The sequence below is a fragment of the Strongylocentrotus purpuratus genome, unplaced genomic scaffold (assembly GCF_000002235.5).
Source record: "Strongylocentrotus purpuratus isolate Spur 01 unplaced genomic scaffold, Spur_5.0 spur5_scaffold_16, whole genome shotgun sequence".
NCBI classification, from domain to species: domain Eukaryota; kingdom Metazoa; phylum Echinodermata; class Echinoidea; order Camarodonta; family Strongylocentrotidae; genus Strongylocentrotus; species Strongylocentrotus purpuratus.
The window spans coordinates 1194022-1213226 of NW_022145601.1; the positions used below are offsets into that span (position 1 = coordinate 1194022).

The 19205-nt window shown below is 38.6% G+C and overlaps 1 protein-coding gene across 1 annotated transcript; it reads left to right on the top strand.

Annotated features, from left to right (window-relative positions):
* Positions 1 to 7935: 7935 nt before the first annotated feature.
* LOC584676 (solute carrier family 25 member 35) lies at positions 7936 to 17280 on the top strand. The gene is made up of 3 exons (XM_030986518.1): positions 7936 to 8388; positions 13278 to 13496; positions 16865 to 17280. Exons 1-3 carry the CDS (start codon positions 7999 to 8001, stop codon positions 17216 to 17218), a joined length of 963 nt encoding a protein of 320 aa, XP_030842378.1. The 5' UTR covers positions 7936 to 7998; the 3' UTR covers positions 17219 to 17280.
* Positions 17281 to 19205: the final 1925 nt, after the last annotated feature.

Consider the following 19205-nt stretch of genomic DNA (forward strand, 5'->3'; position numbering starts at 1 on the left):
TAGAAAGTTACGAAAAAACAAGGGGTTTGAATAATCGTTCTGAACTGTTTATGTATAGTCATGTATTTTTTGATGGATGTGATGGTTATTTTACCTGACTGCTAAGAAAGCATAAATGCTTGTAAGTAAGCAACCAGACGGCCGACGGCTTTAGGTCCTCTCCGAGGGACCTGGTAGTGAGGATTAATGCCTTGCCAAAGGGCACTCGCCGGATTATGAGACCGCTGCTCTACCGACTGAGCTATCGCGCCTGTATACGTAACCAGGGAGGTATCACCTTCCTGACATAACTATATATAAACAGCTCAGTATATGTGTGTTTGCGTGTGTTGTTAAAACACCTGGATGGAGAGTGGCAAATGTAGATTAATAGCATGTCAAATGACTGTGCCACGGTGGTCCTCGGACCGCGAACCATGTGATCCAGAGACCGATGACGTAAACACTGGACCACGACACCTATAATTCATTACCAGTAAAACTGTTTCAAAGTAATTCTGAAATATTTGTCACCGACAGTTAGGACCAGCAAGACATAAACAAGGAACTAGACAAGCACTAAAATTAATACTGAAGAGATTCTTTTTTTTTCCATTGGCCTCACGTTCATCGCAATGGCGCCCTCGAAATCCAGTGAGGCAGTGACACTTGTAGCTTTTCATTGTCTCTTCACACCAGCCGTTTTCGCAGACATCTTTGCAATCTAAAAGAAGAAAACAAAAATTATAAAAATGAATTGTTCGAATTATATTCGCTTTACACGATACTGTTTTCAGAGCATGTGTTTATGTTCATCGCTGGAAGATGTCAAAAAGGGATAGCTGAGTTCTGTTGCAGAGGGCGCTACACAAATTTGTTTGTGTGAGATAATGAAAAACTGACTGTCAAATTTGAAAGAATATACAATTTAAATGACAAAATCATCTTTGTTTGATCAAAATCTGTTCGGTGACGGCTGAAATATCCTTAAAAATATCGATTTCTAATACTTTTGTACCACCACAAATATTAGATAATTTGAACCAGCCGTTGAAAGCCGTTGAAAAAACTAAATAGCGCCTTTTACGTTGTATTTCAGCCAATGTCGATGTTGGCTTTTTTGTCGGCTTTTTCTTGTTGGTTATATTACGCACACTCAGTCGGCCCCATGTATTGTTATTATTAATTAATTAATTAATTAACGGTCACCTAATTTCTTTGAAGGTGGAGCTGAATTAGTATGATAGTATTGGCTAAATTTCACACATTTTGGGGTCTAAAATTACCTTCTTAGCAATTTTAGGTCCTAAAAAGGCATTAGAAATGTCATAGATAAGAATAAGAGCAATAACCATACACTTTGAAGGCATTTGCGATCTGAAAACAACTATCCCTTTAAATACATCTGTCGAACGAGCAAGAAATTATATATGTTTTTGAAATGTTTCCATAAATATAAAAGTTTCCGTAGGAATCGCTATTATACTATCAGTCGATACCGTATGAAATGCATTCATATAAAATGAATTTTCCAGGCTTACATGAAGTCTGTATATCACTTTTGTTCCTGAGGCATTCAAAATTTAATGAATCATTAACAAAAATGAAATTTCACAACTTCTCATTCTGATTGCCTCATTACTATTTATACTCTCAGTGGATGTATGAAGGAAAAGGAAATAGAACGTGGTGAAGTGTGATGTCATTAAAAGTCTATTTTTAGAATTTCTCAATTTTTTCTTCCTTTTCCGAAAGAGCATCAAAAATAATGTCCAAATATCGAAAACCAATTGAATATATTAAGTATTGGCTGAGATATGACCATCTGAATGAATATATTTCCTATAGGAACTCAGTGTTATATGCTCTGGCTCCTAATGGGTAGGAAAATTTCGGAAAATGAAAAAAAAAAATTGAGAAATTCTAAAAATAGATTTTTATGACGTCACAGCTTCGGTACTCTAAAGAAAGTGAGATAACACGAGGTGATATTTTGCTCGAAAATGCTCTACGAAGATTATAATATCGTGTGAATCAGTAACGTTGGGAAAACATGATAAGTTTTAATTAAAATCTGTTGTAAGAGGTGCATTAATGATAAAAACCGGAACATGCATCATCAATCAGCAGTTAAGATTTGTATTGAAGAAAAAAGGACTGGGAAGGGCAAACAAAGCATATTAGATGTAAGAATTTAAAAGAGAAACTCGAAGTTTGCGTTTAAAGCAATTTAACGATGGTGAAAAATATCAACCATGTGTGACTTATTATCAATTGCCTTGGCTACTTTATCAATCAATAATAAAATAGCTTCTATGGTTAAGTGCTTTTATCGAAAACCAAAATGGTGATCTGTCAAAATATTGCATCCAGTAAGGAACTTAATGGTACGAGTATATACATCAGGCACGTACGCAGGAGGGGAGGGGGGGGGGGGGGGTGGGGTTAAACCCTCCCCCTTGAGTTTTTTATGTGTATGTTTTAGGGAACCCCCCCCCCCCCCTTTTTTTTTTTAATTAAAAAAAATAAAAAAATAAAAAATTATGCCGATGGCTGACCTACGGAACAAAATGTCAAATTTTCAAATTTCGAGACCCCCCCCCCAAAAAAAAAATTGTCCTGTTACCCCCCCTCCCCCCCCCCCCCCCCCCCGCCGCTTATTCAGCGGCTGGCTGAGTCGTTGGGAAATTTTTTAGCCCGATTTAAAAAAAAAAAAACCATTGAAAAAATCCTGCGTTCGCCACTGATATACATCATCACGTTTCCTACATGCATTACCATGGCTACTACGCAATCAATTTTATTTTTTTTATCTAAAACAATATTACGTTAAAAATTAGAGATAATCTGAAGTCTCGGCACGAAAGCAATCAATTTTGATTTCATGGTGTATACCAGTGTAAATTTAAAGGCCTCAAATATAAAAATAGAATTAGGTTAATAGGTTAACAGAGTCAAGTGCAATTTTCGAACAAGTATGCCTGATAATTTACGACAAAACTCCGAACAGTTTCTCTTTAATGAAAGTATTGTTTAGGGGTGTTTGCCTAGCGTTTCAAAGGTTGCGTCGCCTGAATGTAGTGCTCGTTTCCTTTTAAACTATAGTCCTTTCCTTCAGAGATCAAAGATTGTATTAATGATAGTAAACAGCAAATGCATTTTTTTTTGTAGACAAAGTAAACGTTGACATTGACATTTTAAGATTACGTAATAGCGGAGTGGCGGAGTGGTTTGAATAACTTAGGCAGGTGAATGTTATTGTACTGAGAGGGAGAGGAATGCTCAGAAAGGCAAAATAGGAGAGGGAAATGGGTAGGGTAGCCATCTTAGCTTAATTTGTCAGACACTAGATCCACTACATAAATTTCAATTGAACATTTTAATAAAGAACAATAGTTTGGTGTTTATTTTTAATGGTATAGAGATTCAAATAGATTATTTCTGTTGGGACGATTTGTCATTAGGTTTTTCCAGAGCATTTGCCTTATAGTTTATCTCTGTTTTTATTTTCAACTTAGGGAATCGGTCCGGGCGCGTCATTTATTTCTGCGGCACAGATTGGGGCTTTTTTTTAAAAGAGGTCTTGATTTAACCCTAACCCTAATCCTAAACTTTCCCATAGGCTAAACACGCACCTAACCCCAATCTGTGCCGCATACAAAAAAAACGCGGCCCGGGCGTGGGACAAAAAGGCAAAGCCCCATGCAGGTTACGGATTAAAGCAGATCAAATTATTATTTTGCAATGCTCTATACACCGTCAGTATATACTTAGGTGTGAATGTTCCCGATTGATAATGAAATTATTCAATGTTAAGAACATTTACATTATTATATGAAATTATTGGGCGGTAAATGTACTCAAATTCAAACCCGAATCTCGCTTTTTTTAAGCTTATGTTAACAATCTGGTGTGAGAACGGAAGTTAGTCTCATGCTTAAGTTTTCTCGCCATTAAAGGTGATCTTAGACGCAGCTGGTTTAACTGAATTGGTCGAATACGGATCATCGATTTTACCTGGAAATCTGCAGACTCTATGACCAGCGGGGATTCCTCTGGTACCAGTCCTTGTAGGAAATCGACCACCTGCAGTTGAAATAGGGATGAGCTTTGGGATAGTCTGTACCATACTGCCACTAGGGTGTAGTTTCTTCTTACACTCATGAAACATGGGTAAGCTGTAATTCAGGCTGAATCCATCCGTACAACATGTCTTTGTTCCATTGCTAGCATCTGATGACACGAGCAAAGCTGAAAGTAAGATTTACATGGAAACAGAAACATGTCATTTAACATGTTTGAATAGAAGCAAAAAAGAGAACTTCCAAATTTCTCGAAGTCCTAAAAAGCAAAAGCACACAAGATAAGTCTTTTGCAAAGTAAGTGTGGGTTCGGTCTCATTTTCTTCTTTGGTGACATTCTGGACCTCTCTTGTAGGTAACATCGGCCATATTTACGCCTACCCATAACCCATATAAGATTATGTACTCTACTGTGTTTGATACATTGAATTACTCAGACTAGTATCTCATTAAATACGAGGCGTTTGTAAGTTCTCCTACATGTATGTTATGCTTGAACGAAAAGATATATTTTTTCATTATTGAAACAATTTAAATTATATTTATCATGTTTACTCTTCTTAAATAAGAGAAGAATTAGAATAATTAATACTCCTAGAATAATTCGTTTATCCTGAATATACCGTAGTACCACCCGAATATAAGGAATCCCAAATTCTACTTAGATGCCTCTCATTAAGATGTTGTACTCAATGTATCATGGTCTTGAGTTCTAATCAAGAAATACATACCGAATGACAAACAGGCTGTCAGGCTAAGCATGAATGTCAAACAAAGCCTCTGATCAAAAGTCTATAAATAAAATAGGAAAAAGAGAGTAAAGTATCATGACCATCACCATCCTAACTATCATCTCCATCATCATCATTAACGTCATCACCTTATCCATAATCAGTATCATTACTATCATCATCATCATTATTATCACCAGTATTATCATCATGATTATCATGATTATCTTCACCATCATCAATCTGTTTATAATCATCATCACCATCATCATCATTATTACAATCCATCCATCGCCATATGCCTTGCATCATTACCATCATCGTCATAACCATCATTATCATCTTATTCATAATTACCATCACCATCGTCATTAGCATCATCATCATCATTCTCATTAGTATTATAAGCATTATCATCATCACCGTCGTCATAACCATCATCGTCATCTTTACAATAATTACCATTATCGTCATTTTCATCAGTATTCGTTTTGAAAGGTAACGATTCCTGAAAGACGATTGAAATGCGCAATCTATGTTTATACATTGAAATGCTGCACATTGTCTGCTGCTCAACTAGATGCAAGGAGAAAAGAGAAACGCAATATCCACAATCTCCACTACAATTATAATCGGATTGTCAAAAAAGTACTTGCCATTTTTGTAAATCATGAAGCTGATGTCAATTGACTGTGTATAGATGTCGGCGAAATTTACAATTTCTTGCTTCAATGAAACTGCTTTATCATAAAAGGCAGATGTTTGCAAATATTGCGCTCCGTACTTATCACCTCTTTCAATTTTGTTGTGAATAAAGAGTTAAGCTTATTAATCCATGCTAAATATTTTGCTAAACAGGGGTGCCACGCGCGCAAAATGTTGACTGTTGTATGGTTGTACGACACACGCCCCTGGTTACAGTTGCTCTGACAACAAGTCAGCGCTGTGCTTTATATTATTGTGCAACATGTGGAGAAGAACCTTACGAATGGAAAATTATTTCTTTAAACTCCTTAACAACAGTAAATATCTCCATTGATTGTTGTGCCTATGTGCGATTGAATCACACTCAAAGGTGCTCAAACAATTTATCAAGGGCATAGTATCAGCAGTAAGGATTTTCTTAAATAATTGGATAATGGCAATTAAAACACGTTTAAGGATTTGTCCTTCTTGCCAGTGTATCACAATCTATTAAATGTTAGCAAAGTTTACAGTAACAATTAAAGGAACCTTTAAAATACGTAGTTTTGCATGTTTTCCTAGTTACCCGAGGCGCTCTCACCCTCATCCTTCTCCCCTTCTCTCTCTCTCTCTCTCTCCCTACCAGTCTCGCATTCTAGCTCTCTCTTACTCTTCTCTCCCTCTCGATTTCTCTCTCGCTCTCTCTCTCGCTCTCTCATTTCTCTTCCATTTCACCCCGTTTTACCATGTGCTATTATTTTTTTTTGTATTATGAAAAACCTTTTTTATTTTCACCTCAGGGATGATTTTCGTGTTCAAATGAAGAAAGCTCTGGATACTTATTACATGTCATTTTTTTTAATAATCATCAGAATAATTACATGTTTGTTTGTATTTGTGTATGTTTAAGGGCCTAGTTATTCAAAACTTTGTTCCTTGTTCATTATGTATTACATAACATCTGTCTTTCCGACATTGCGTTTCTGTCTCCAATTTTCAGTTCTTTTCTATTCTTATTGCTATTGAAGCTATAATTCGTGCAAGCTATCATAATGATACAGTGACGATACAAATCTGTAACTGACTGTATGCATGGGGTCTTCATTTGAGACTATTTTCGAAAAGGGTCGGGCATACGAAGGAGCATTTCCCTATTTTTGCTCAATTTTTTTTTTTTTTTTTTTTTTTTTTTTTTTGGGGGGGGGGGGGGGGGGGGGGGGGGGGGGGGGGCGGTTCTCAAGAATTACATTAATGGCTTGCCAGACACAATACATTATGTACCCCCAGACAATGAAGGTATGACTCAGAGTTGGTTGTATATCAAGACTCTATAGGAAGCTGCTTGTGTTTAATTTCACTGTTATTGATATTGTCTGGAATAGATTATGAAGAAGAATCTGATTTTGTTTTAACTGTCCATGAATAAGATTTGCATACAAACTAATTAATAATTTTAAGTGCAATAAATTTTGTTGAATTTGTTTGAATTGTGTTCGTCTTATTTATATTGAGTAATATTACCGAAGGAGGATAGAAAATAACGAATGATAGGCTATGTAGAGAGAATAAAAAAGTGCAAGAGAGAAAGAGAAAGAGAGAGAAAGACAAAGAAAGAGAGAGCGGGGGAGGGGAGGGGCGAGAGATGAGAGAGGGCAGACAGAAAGAGAAAAGGCGAGAGAGAGAAGCATTGTGTGTGTGTGCGGTATATATAATTAGGGTGAGGTGAACAGTGAGAGAGAGAGAGAGAGAGAGAGAGAGAGAGGGGGGAGAGAGAGAGAGAACGGAGATCCAAGTAATACCGATATATATTTGTATGTTCTTGAGTCAACTTCACATATTTATTATTTTACGCAAAATGAAAATTACGTAGAGCAACGCGTATTATGTTCTTTATTATATAGCTCTGTCACAGCTCCAAACCGAGCACTGTGGTATTTTCCTTGGTTTGTTATCGCTCTTGGTGGGACTGAGGTATCTCTCGTTAGCAGGGCTGTTTTCACGAAGTGACGGTAGTAAAAAAAAATTGCATTCATTTTGCGTGACGATTTTCCTCACTACCGTCACTTCGTGAAAACAAGGACGTTATGTCATATAGGCTTGGTATACAGTTAGCGTTGAACTGGAAGGTGTCCAAAATAAACATTTGGACAGGCCTTTTTTCTCTCTCTGTACCTCCATGATTTTCTGCATGATAGCATTATGCAAAACAAGGTATAAATGGTTGCTGTATTGTAGGTCAATCTCCGTTATTTTTTTCATGAGATTATAAACCTTACGGATTCGAGTCCAAAGTCACGAGATTGTGAACCTGTCCTGCATTATAAAATCTTAGAGACAATACCGTTCCTGAGTGATTATGACACTGGGAAGTACAAAGTCTACGGATGTACCTATTATGTATATTTCGCAGGAACTTTCTGACCTTCTTATAAATAATGCTTTTTAATTGCCACGAAGTTTGCAATCATTAATGCTATAAACACTTCAATTGTATTTGACGTATTTTAAACATTTTGTGTATAATGCCTGTTGCTGTGGTGGAGTTTTGCCTTGGTGGCGCTGCAGCTGCCTGTGCAGTCCTGTTCACTAACCCACTAGAAGTCGTCAAGACTAGGTTCCAGCTGCAGGGAGAGCTGAAGGCATGGGGCACCTACCAGCGTCACTACAGGAATGTCTTCCATGCCTTCTACACCATAGGTCGCTATGACGGTCTCCTGGCCCTGCAGGCTGGGCTGCCTCCAGCACTTGTCTATACGGCGATTCAGAACGGTACGAGACTTGGGACCTACCAGGTTTTAGTAGACATGGGACTAACGAAGAATCTTGCTGGTGAGAACAGTCTTCCTAGGACGATCTGTGCTGCAGGAGCTGGAGGTTATGTAGGAGCTCTGATCAGCAGTCCTCTCTTCCTTGTAAGTATAATCAGCAGTGATAAGCCTAACGGCTAAGATGGCCACTGTTGTGGTGTTTGGTCTAGTGGATGTCCGGACTGTGAACCACAAAAACAAATTCAAATGAAATGAACTTTTATTTTCTTCCATTCAATTAAACAACATATTTGACATTAATTCTGTTCAAACAATGCAATTTATACGTACGAACATCTATTTAAGAACTAGTATTACAAGTAAGAAGGCGCGAATCCCGGTTAGCAAAGCATTTTAAATGGGTACGCCCGAACCGAATACACAAATACATAATAAATAGAAGAAAGGAAGAGAGGGAAGAAAGGGATGGGCAAGGAGGAGAAGATGATAGAGAGCTTGGAGAAAGAGAAAAGAAGAGGACTGCAACATAGTAGCAATGTAGTGTATGGCATGCATAAACAACATAATGACAAGATATAGGGGAAGGGTATAATGTGGAAATAATTTATTTGACTGCATTTTTATAGGATAATACTTGATTTATCACCCCTACTTCTGTATGGGTATAACAGTGGAGTAATGTTATATAGTGTTAGAGGATAAAGATATATATATATATATATATATATATATATATATATATATCTTTTTTTAATATGTTTACGGGGTTCGATGTCCCTGAGATGTTGTGGTCTAAGATATAAGTCTCTGGGCTTTGAACCACAAGGTAAGTTGGATTTGAATTCCTGCACCAGAGCTAGTGTCCTTTGGCAAGAAATTCATCTAAATTTGCCACACTCGACCCAGGTGGAGTAAGTGGGCACGTGGTACGATTATTCTTTGAATGCTCTGAGCGCTATATACGATTACATTATTATGACTATTTACATACCCTTTTCGATATATACGTATACCTAATAATCTCACGATACATGACCATACGAGGGCTGAAATTTAAATGGCATAATTCCATGGCTGTATCATAGAATACTAAATAGACCAAATGAGAGCCCCGCCCCCTATTAATCTATATCCTATGTTTTCCCTTTCTTGTCTTTCTCTTCTCTTTTTACAACTCGATTTGGGAGAAGGGGCACTTCTTTGCGGCCCCATGTCTTCTTCAATAATTATCTATGTCATCAATAGGCATGATAATTATGAGCCGGATACCCCAGACCTCCTCCAACCGGTTGTTGGGACTGCTCCTGCCACTTGTAAACATCCATATGTAATCAGAAACTACTTAAAAATTGAAATATACTAGTGACAATACATGCACCTTCTTCGAACACTGGAATAGACAACGATACGTGTAACCGGAAAAATATAAAAATTTGTAATATGCAGACCTATGGAATATACAACCAATCTCAACACGTAATTAGGCAAAAATCACCATAACCATAAATGACCCCAAATAAAATCAGGACGGGTGCCCAGCCCTAAAACAGTAAAAGTTTGATAATTAAAATTATTAACTCTCCAATTTGATGTAAACGACTAATTACCGTGATAATTAACCGTCAATATTACGGTCCCTTCAATAAAAATACGAAATATCCGACTGTACATAGAATATCTCAAAATTTGTAGATAATCAAGACAACGCAAAACTGATTTTGGTAAATCAAAAGGGTTAGAATGTCTACCCTAAGTTTATCTTTGCGACCTTCTTGGGATGGCACCATCCTGATTCCCTGGAACATTAACATTATCATCTCCGGCTCGCCCTGCTACATCCTCCCCTACTGGATCTATACCTACTTTATCAAAATTAGGAACCAACATATACTCTCCCCTACTGGATCTATACCTACTTTATCAAAATTAGGAACCAACATATACAACATATACTAAAAGGCCCTAGATCTTATTAATTCATAAGTCTTATTTCTACCTTGATGTCCCCATTCATCATGACATCCTACCAACACATTCTTACGTAAACATTGAGGAATTTAAAACTTGGAATATCTCTCCAAATACAGGGTCTAGCACTCTTCTTACTAACAAACCATCTTTCAATGAAAGGCGAGACCAATGAGTCAACCATGATTTAACATTATCAGGTTCTGAAGGATGTTTGAAGTATTCATCACCGGGTGCCCAATTTTGGGACCACCGCTCCCATACAAACTTCAGTTCGGGGTCTTCTTTCTGCATTTGGATTAACTGATCTTTTGTGTAAGATGGAAATATGCCAGAAGAGCTAGGCTCTGCAAACGACTGTTGGTCAGGATTGTCACTATGCACACGTACCAAAGTGGTTCTGCAAAATAATAACTATTTGATTTGTATCTAGTGTTTCAAATAACATCGTAACTCTTTACGTGCCGGCCCCTCCAAATGAGCCTTGATCACACTGACCTTTTGGGTCTCTGAAATTTGTGACTGTTCACAATATAGGTCAACCTCTTCTAACCAATCTTCTAATAACATACCACCCTGCCCTGAAAATCTATCCAACCTAGCGGTTGTCCTACCAGTAGGTGTAATCCGGATACCCTGTAGGGCTTCGGTAAAACCCGTTACCAATCTTTAACTAACTCTTCAGCCATAATTATTATTATATATTGTAAATATTATTAATTAGTCTAATATGAACATTAAGGCAAGGATGCAACCTCGGTTACCATACATAGCATAAAACCACTAAATACTGCTTACCTTAATTTTTGGAAGAGATGTATACTAGGCGAGCCAGAGTGAAACCAGAACCATATTCTTAGTTACCATATGTATATATGAAAAAAACACACCTTCACTACTGTTCTCGTTTACAAGGATTATATAAATTTACCAGTCAATTAATGAATTATGCCGTCAGATAATACACTAAACGTTCTGAGTAATGGTATACATCAAAAGACGTATCTAATTGTATATAATGCCATACGTAACAAGGCATAGAATAATTATCATATATAGATAAAGTGTTCTAAGTTCAAGACATACCAGAGATGTCAATCCGCTGCCTGCATCCGTCACCCTCAGAAATACTCCCTCCTAGTGATGTCTGAACACGCCTTAGATCGCCGTAAATACACAGTCTTGCAGACCCTCTCGATGGCTATGATGTTGTGTCGCGTCGATGTAGTTGACTGCAAGACTTCACGTCTACGGAGATCACAGGACGAACCGTTAGGCTACGCAGAAAACCCGTAGACCAGCTACGAGACCAGCTGAACGTACCTAGTTTCCCGGCACCGCGGCCTTCTAATTCACCGGAACGATGCAAGCATGCAACACTGAAGGCATGTGCCGCCGACCATGAATGAAGTGACGATATCACCTCCCCGCTGACACAAGCAGCGAGCCCCTTCAAGATGACACCCACGCAGCCCTAAAGTACTACCGTTTTCCCAGCATAAAAGAATCACCAGCTACGCTTCCACCGTCGCTTCGTCGCGCTGTAGCTCTGCGGAAATAAGCTCCTGGGCCCCCTCGTCAGGAAACCACCAGCAGAAGAAAATTTCACTCCTCTCAATACTCTTCGATGCTGAGCGGCCGACAAAAAAAAAAGTTAGTTCGAAGCCCAGGGGTTCTTGGACTCCGTCCTCGTGACAACCCCAACAGATCCACATATAACTAGTTGACGGATGTGAGCTAACAAAAATCTCTGCAGCTCTCCGCTGACGTCGCTAATATATCTTGAAGTTCAATGGTAATGGTTGAAGCAGGGAGGTGTTTTGGTTGAAGTGATAAACAAGTGTCTTACCCCATCCGTACTACCAATTGAAGCGATCCACGGCGAGACGGCCCGGTGGCCAAAACCGCCCCGCCTAGTACCGACTCAGAAAATGTTAAAGTATAGCTTTAGTTCTTGAAGTGTAGAAAACGAAGATAAATCAAAGTCACTGAAACAAATTCTTGATTGGAGTTGAAGATTTATTAAAATAAACGAAGAATTGATAAATCACGAAGTTCATGTTTTGGGGCTGGGCAACCCAATCGAAACAAATTAGCAACTCATGTCGATCGTAACGGAAAAGAGGTCCCGCTCTAGAGACGCAACTCGGTTTTTATACCCCCGAACTGACACGCCTCGCGCACCCAAAAATTGAGGCGTGTCACACAGACGCATTGCGTAATATCAATCCACCCATAATTAGTTTCCGTATTAAAAGGTCCTATATTTCTTGGCGAATTTACCCCCAGGATATAAGGCGCTCCGGATGATCCGCATCTCTATTCCTCACATACTTCTTTCACGCACCCACCTGTGTCTCTTACATTCTAATCTTTCAAACAAGAGATGCAAATCACCCGGAGACCCAACAACCCTGGAAATTAATTCAATGAGGGATAAATGTTGCTATGTCCGTCCACACTAGCGAGCCCAAATGCTTCTGGCTATTACACACCTGTAATCTTCACTTCCTCTCTCATACTATTTCGATAGTGTGAACAGACCCGGCAACAAGGAAAAACCCTTCCAATTGTAATACAAATCTATTTCCCAAATTTGCATAATTAAATTTAAGTCAACTGTGGCGACACGCCCAGCGACACCTAATCCAATCGGCCAAGCCGAAAAAGTAGAGCCAAAATTAAGAGCGCAACGTCTCGGAACAGGTGTTAAAAATAGCATACAAGGAATTCACCATGTATGTTTGTAAACATAGTTCTAGCGAAATCTACCAGGAATTTGCCTTGTACATGTACGTCAATGAACCTTTGAGGAAAACGTAAACACGAGAATATCCATATCATTACAGATGAAAGCCTCGATATACAAGTCATCCTTTAGACTGTAACATGCCCATTTTCATTATTACATCAAATCGTTTTCGCCAAAACAGTTCCTTGTGAATAATAGTTTCTCTCGCCTGGATCACAAATTTGTTTCTGTTATAAAATGCATGACTATCGGATTAAATGTCATGTTAATTTCTTTTCAGCCGAATAATTTAAATTTATTTCCACCTTGGTAGATTAAGACTCAACTACAATCCCAGTCGCATGAAGTCATAGCCGTGGGACACCAACATACCCACTCAGGCTGGTTGCAAGGTTTGAAGAGAATCTACGTAGAGGGCGGTATTAAGGGTTTATGGAGAGGGGTTCACGCTCAGACTGTACGCAATGTGATCGGATCAGCTTCCCAACTGACGGCGTTTGTTCTCACAAGAGATTTTCTCACCGAAAAAGAGGTAAGACAGGCAGGCGCGGATCCACGGGGGGGGGGGGGGGGGCGACGGGCCCGCCCCCCCCGAAAAAAAGGAAAGGAAAGGAAAGGAAAGGAAAAGGGAAGAAAGAAGGGCTAAAACACGAGTTAGGAGTGGACCCAGGGCAGTGGCGGATCCAGGGGGGGGGGGGGGGGGCCCGGGGGGCCCGGCCCCCCCCTTGAGAAAAAAATTATGTAAAATCACGTCATTTTTACCTTTTTTGGGGGTTGGGCCCCCTGGCGCTCAAGGGGGGGGGGGGGGTGCAAATTGAAATTTTTTTGAGGATCAAAAAAAAAAAAATGTGCTCACTAACCCCCCCCCCCCCCCCCCCCCCCCCCCCCCCCCCCCCCCCCACTGAGCGAATTTTTGGCCGGCGCGTTTTTCAAATTTTCGGGAGCAAAAAAAAAAAAAAAAAAAAAAAAAAACAATTGTGCTCTGTACCCCCCCCCCCCCCCCCCCCCCACTGAGCAACTTTTCGGCCGGCGCGATTTTCAAATTTTCGGGAGCAAAAAAAAAAAAAAGTTGGGCCCCCTCCCCTAAGAAATCCTGGATCCGCGCCTGACCCAGGGCCCTCACCTATCCGTATATAGGCCAAGCTCCCGCGGTTCAGCTGGACATGCGCCAAGCTTTGGGTTGTTTTCAGGTCAAAACTAGCCCTAATTCGTGTTTTAGGCCTATATATTATGATAGAAACAAAATGCCGATGATCTCTCTACACTAGGGCGTACAAGTTACAACGTTCAAAAGTATTTCAAGACTCGGTTAAAGGTATTACAAAGTTTTGGGAAATTTTGAAAAATGGGTGGATAGTGATTCTTTACAATTTTGATATATTTGGATGCCTCTGGGGATGAATTAAAAGGACTAGAAATTTTAGCCCCTAAAACACTTCTGCTTTCGAGAAAAATTAAATATAAAGATTTACCGGTGCTCCCGGTAAATTTTGAAAATTTTCAAATAGCTCCTACGGCCGTACAATGGTAGTTGCGACCATGAAAATCTCAGAATATGTAGTTGTGGTATATAATTTCCGAACGGGAATAGCTAATCGGTCGATTTTAGTCAAGAAACATTGTTTTACAGCTTAATGAATATTTGACCTTGAGAGGGAGCTATACAACATAAAGTGTTTATTATTTACAATTTCATAACTTAAGAGTCGATTTCGACCGCGACAACGATCAGTGAATATTGTAGGATCGCATATGCTTCCAATATGTTCATTTGAACCAAATTCACGACCCCATACCAAAACTTTGTATTACCTTTAACTTCAGGTCCATCTGTCAAATCATCATACTGTTACACAGTGTACAGGGTCCGCGGTATGGCGGGGCTCGAGCCCCCCCCCCTCTTATTTGAAAAAGTATTTTAAAGAGAAATAGAAAGAAACCAACCAAGGGCAAGGCCCCGGAAAAAAAGCACGAAAAAATAGCAAATGCGAAAAGTAAAAACACGGAGGCATCGTGAAGCATGTCGGCAAAGCTTTCAAATTCGGCAGTTCGCGGATTCATAAAATTAGTTTCGTAAAAGTGGTCGTAAAAGCCTGATTTATTCAGAAAATTACCCATATTTATCGCCAGAATCTGGGTAAAAACACTGCATTCAGTTGAACAGGTGCACAGAAGACGACCTGTCAGTCTAAATTTTTCTTTTTCAATCTGCCCATAATATTTATTATATGTAAATTATACCGAATAAAATAAGTCTCATGCACATCGTTTATTAGTGTCACAGATGGGTTGTTACTGTTACACTATATGGACAGATTGGATAGATGCGTAAATCATTAAAAATTAAAATCAGTATACGATGCGAAAAGGATTCTTCTCCAGCTTCCGGAAACCAACCTGGGATTTGTGTTGTGTCCTGCAGGACGTAATTACTCACCTCTTTTGCATAATGTGTGCGTGAGATTTGGTTCTTTCTTATACGTGCCCCTTTTCATCTCCGATGAGTGCATGCCCTTATTCAAATTTGAGAGGTGCCCCCTTTAACTCTGTAATAAGTGCCCCTTTTCATTTAAGATTAGTGACATTTTTCTTCTGAAAATTGCACTTTTTCCGTTGTCATAAGTGCCTATTTTTATTTCTGGTGAGTGCCCCTTATTAAGTGCGAGGAGTGCCCCATTTTCACCTCTGGTAATTCCCCTTTTTACTTTGACATGTGCTCTTTTTCATTTCAAATAAGTGTCATTTTCCCCTTTGGATATGTGCCCCATTTTCCTTTCCCCATAAAAAGTGCTCCTAATTTAAAGGGATTAAGAGGAAGTTTTCTTTAATTTCACCCAAGTGTAGCTCGCTACGCTCGCTCGTATTTAAAGTTGATATAATTATGGTTCATATTAAAGATCTTTTCAGTCTCTCATGATTAGATTGTGCTTAAAACCCCATCAGGATTTATTTTCTTCTTCTTTATAAGATGTAATTTTTTTCACTGCGATCTCACAAGTCCAAATTTTTTGCTCGCTCACTTCGCTCGCTCGCAAAAATTATTCTTACCATCACAAACCAACTACAAAGTAAATGTGTGATGCTTGAACAGTATGGACCATGTTAAGAGAGGAACAGACATTGAAATCATCCCTGTAATCACATTGTAGGGGTATATACCAATGTCTAAAAAAAACTGTAAATTTTCGCTTTGAGGTTTCCCTGAATAGGTACCCCTTTCTCCCGGAAAGTGCCCTTTATTGTTGATGCCCCCCCCACACCCTTTGAATGACCTCTTTTCCCCCTGGCCTGCTCAAACCTCCGAGCTTCCAGGGGTGCCGCCCCAGGACCCTACGTCAATTTACGCTACGCTCTACCTGTTCATAAATACTTTAGCCCCCCACCTACTTTGAAAAAAACGTTCACCGGGGCCTGATGTGAGGTGTTTAAAGCTGCAGCCCGAATTAAGTTATTGCTGTCTGCCCATCACAACTGCTGCACTAGTCTTGTACTGACTGATTTTGACAATCAGGTGATACCCGAGGTATTAGGAATCTGTACCGTGTCAATTGTGGTTGTCAACATTGTTGCAATTGAAGATCTTGTTTAGAAATGAAATAAAAAGGCCGCTGAATAAGCGGGGGGGGGGGGGGGGGGGGGGGGGGTGGTAAGAGGATATTTTAAAAACAAATTTCCGAAGGGGGGAGTTTTTTTTTCTTCTAAAATACACACATAAAAACAACTAAAGGGGGACCGGTCCCCCTGGATCCGCCTTTGATGGAGGTCACCCCCGGGCCCCGCCCCAACCCGTTCTTTAATGTTCATATAGAAGAGCCAAAATTTTCTTATGATTGGATTATATCCTATTGATATCCCTTATTTTGCAATTTGCTTAACACTTTTCAATATCTGTGTCGTTAGATTTTTGTGCCCAGCAGCCTCTACATCCCAATCACCTCCAGCATGGTGGCGAGCGCCGCCATCGTCGTGTTTGTGACACCTGTGGACGTCATCAGTATCCGAATATACAATCAAGGAGTGGATGCTCGCACAGGGAGAGGGTTGTACTACCGGGGTTTGTGGGATTGTGCTCTCAAGATATGGCGGAGGGAGGGACCAGTGGGCTTCTACAAAGGTTGGTCGGCCTCTTGGTTTCGATTCGCACCGCAGACCATTCTTATTCTGTCATTCTGGAATATAATGCAAAATGGTTACTATCGTCATTTCGGCAAGAAACAGACGTCGTACGTCAGCAATCAAACAAAACCACCCTGAAACTGAAGTTCACGATTCTTTATTACTACAATAGTTTATTGGTTCTCCCATTTCCCAGCACCCCATTTTTTTTAATTTTTTTTTGGGGGGGGGGGGGGGGAGGGGGCGGGGGGGGGGGGTTCTCATGAATTACATTATTTTTTTTCCCCTTTTTTTCTTCTCATGTTTATTCGCCTGTACTTGTACTTGGAACTGGTGGGGGAAAAAAACTAACAAAGTATAACCACCAGCTCCATATTAAACTCTTAAGTTGACCTCATACAATCTTATTACAATGTAGGCAATTTTTTTAAAAATGAATTACATTAATGGCTTGCCAGACATATTAGACATTATGTACCCCCAGACAATGAAGGTAGGCTCAGAGTTGGTTGTATATCAAGACTCTATAGGAAGCTGCTTGTGTTTAATTTCACTGTTATTGAACTTTTATTGAATAGATTATGAAGAAGAATCTGATTTTTTTTTAACTGTCCATGAATAAGATTTGCATACAAACTAATTAATAATTTTAAGTGCAATAAATTTTGTTGAATTTGTTTGAATTTTGTTCGTCTCATTTATATTGAGTAATATTACCGAAGGAGGATAGAAAATAACGAATGATAGGCTATGTAGAGAGAATAAAAAAAAGTGCAAAAGAGAGAGAGAGAGAAAGAGAGAGAGAGAGAGAAAGAGAGAGAGAGAGAGAGAGAGGGGAGGGGCGAGAGATGAGAGAGGGCAGACAGAAAGAGAAAAGGCGCGAGAGAGAGAAGCATTGTGTGTGTGTGCGTGTGTGTGTGGGTGCGTTTAAGCATGAAGATATATTTCATTTCATTTTATTTCATTCGTCATATAAAAAACAGACATGATTATAACATTGATTATAACATTGATATTTACAGATAGGTAAAGAACATACAAATAACATAACGAAAGATAAACATAAAATACAAATATATATACGAATGAGGAACCAGCAAGAAAGAACAATTAAGTCTTGTGTGGGGCTGGTCCCTAGTGACAATTTTAACCTATAACACTTAACACCTTACACCTAACACCTAACAACTAACACCTAACATCTAACACCTGATTGCATATATAAAAACTAATAAAATACTATTCACAAAAACGTAATTGTTTGTATCTTCTTTTAAATGTATTCAGAGTTGGGCTTGATTTAACATTAGGAGGTAACTCATTCCATAAAATTGGTCCTTTAAAGAAAATTGAATTTTTAGAGACAGAAGTTTTGATAAGTGGTATATGAAAATGAGATGATTGTCTAGTTATATATGAATGTATTTCAGAATTTGAAATAAATTTGTTTGATAGACTAGGAGGAATAATACCTTTATGACATAAAAACATAAATATAACAATATTATAGTCATTCAATTCAAATACATTAAAACATTTAAAACGGACAAAAATAGGTTTTGTATGGGCAAGATAATGGGATCCTGAGATAATACGTATTGCCTTCTTTTGTAATTTATATAATCTATTCAAACAATAATCATTTGAATTTTCCCAAACAATATTGCAATAATTTAATTGTGATAAAAACAATGCATTGTATATCATTAATAAGATCTTATAAGGGAATAGTTTTAATTTGTATAAAATACCAACTACCTTCGAGAGTTTATTACAAATTGCATCAATATGAACGTGCCATGACATTTTATAATCAATTTGAATTCCTAAAAATGTCAATGAATTACAACGCTGTACAACATTTCCATTAATCTTTACTTTAATATTATCAGTTCTAATGTTTTTGTTTGTAAAAATTATATAATTAGTTTTCTTTACATTTAAGATTAATTTATTATTATTCAACCATTGAGAAATGTTTTGCAGCTCATCATTAAATCGTTTCACTAATCTATCTACATCGTTATCAGACAAAAATAAACTTGAATCATCGGCATACAATATACATTGTAATATTTGTGAAGCCTGAGTAATATCATTCATGTATATAAGAAATAATAAGGGT

What these genes read in the sequence shown, in the direction of transcription:
- LOC584676 (XM_030986518.1), top strand. Translation starts at nt 7,999, where the DNA reads ATGCCTGTTGCTGTGGTGGAGTTTTGCCTTGGTGGCGCTGCAGCTGCC. An exon ending in TCAGCAGTCCTCTCTTCCTT is followed by an intron (nt 8,389 to 13,277) that starts GTAAGTATAATC and finishes CCACCTTGGTAG; the next exon opens with ATTAAGACTCAACTACAATC. An exon ending in ATTTTCTCACCGAAAAAGAG is followed by an intron (nt 13,497 to 16,864) that starts GTAAGACAGGCA and finishes CTGTGTCGTTAG; the next exon opens with ATTTTTGTGCCCAGCAGCCT.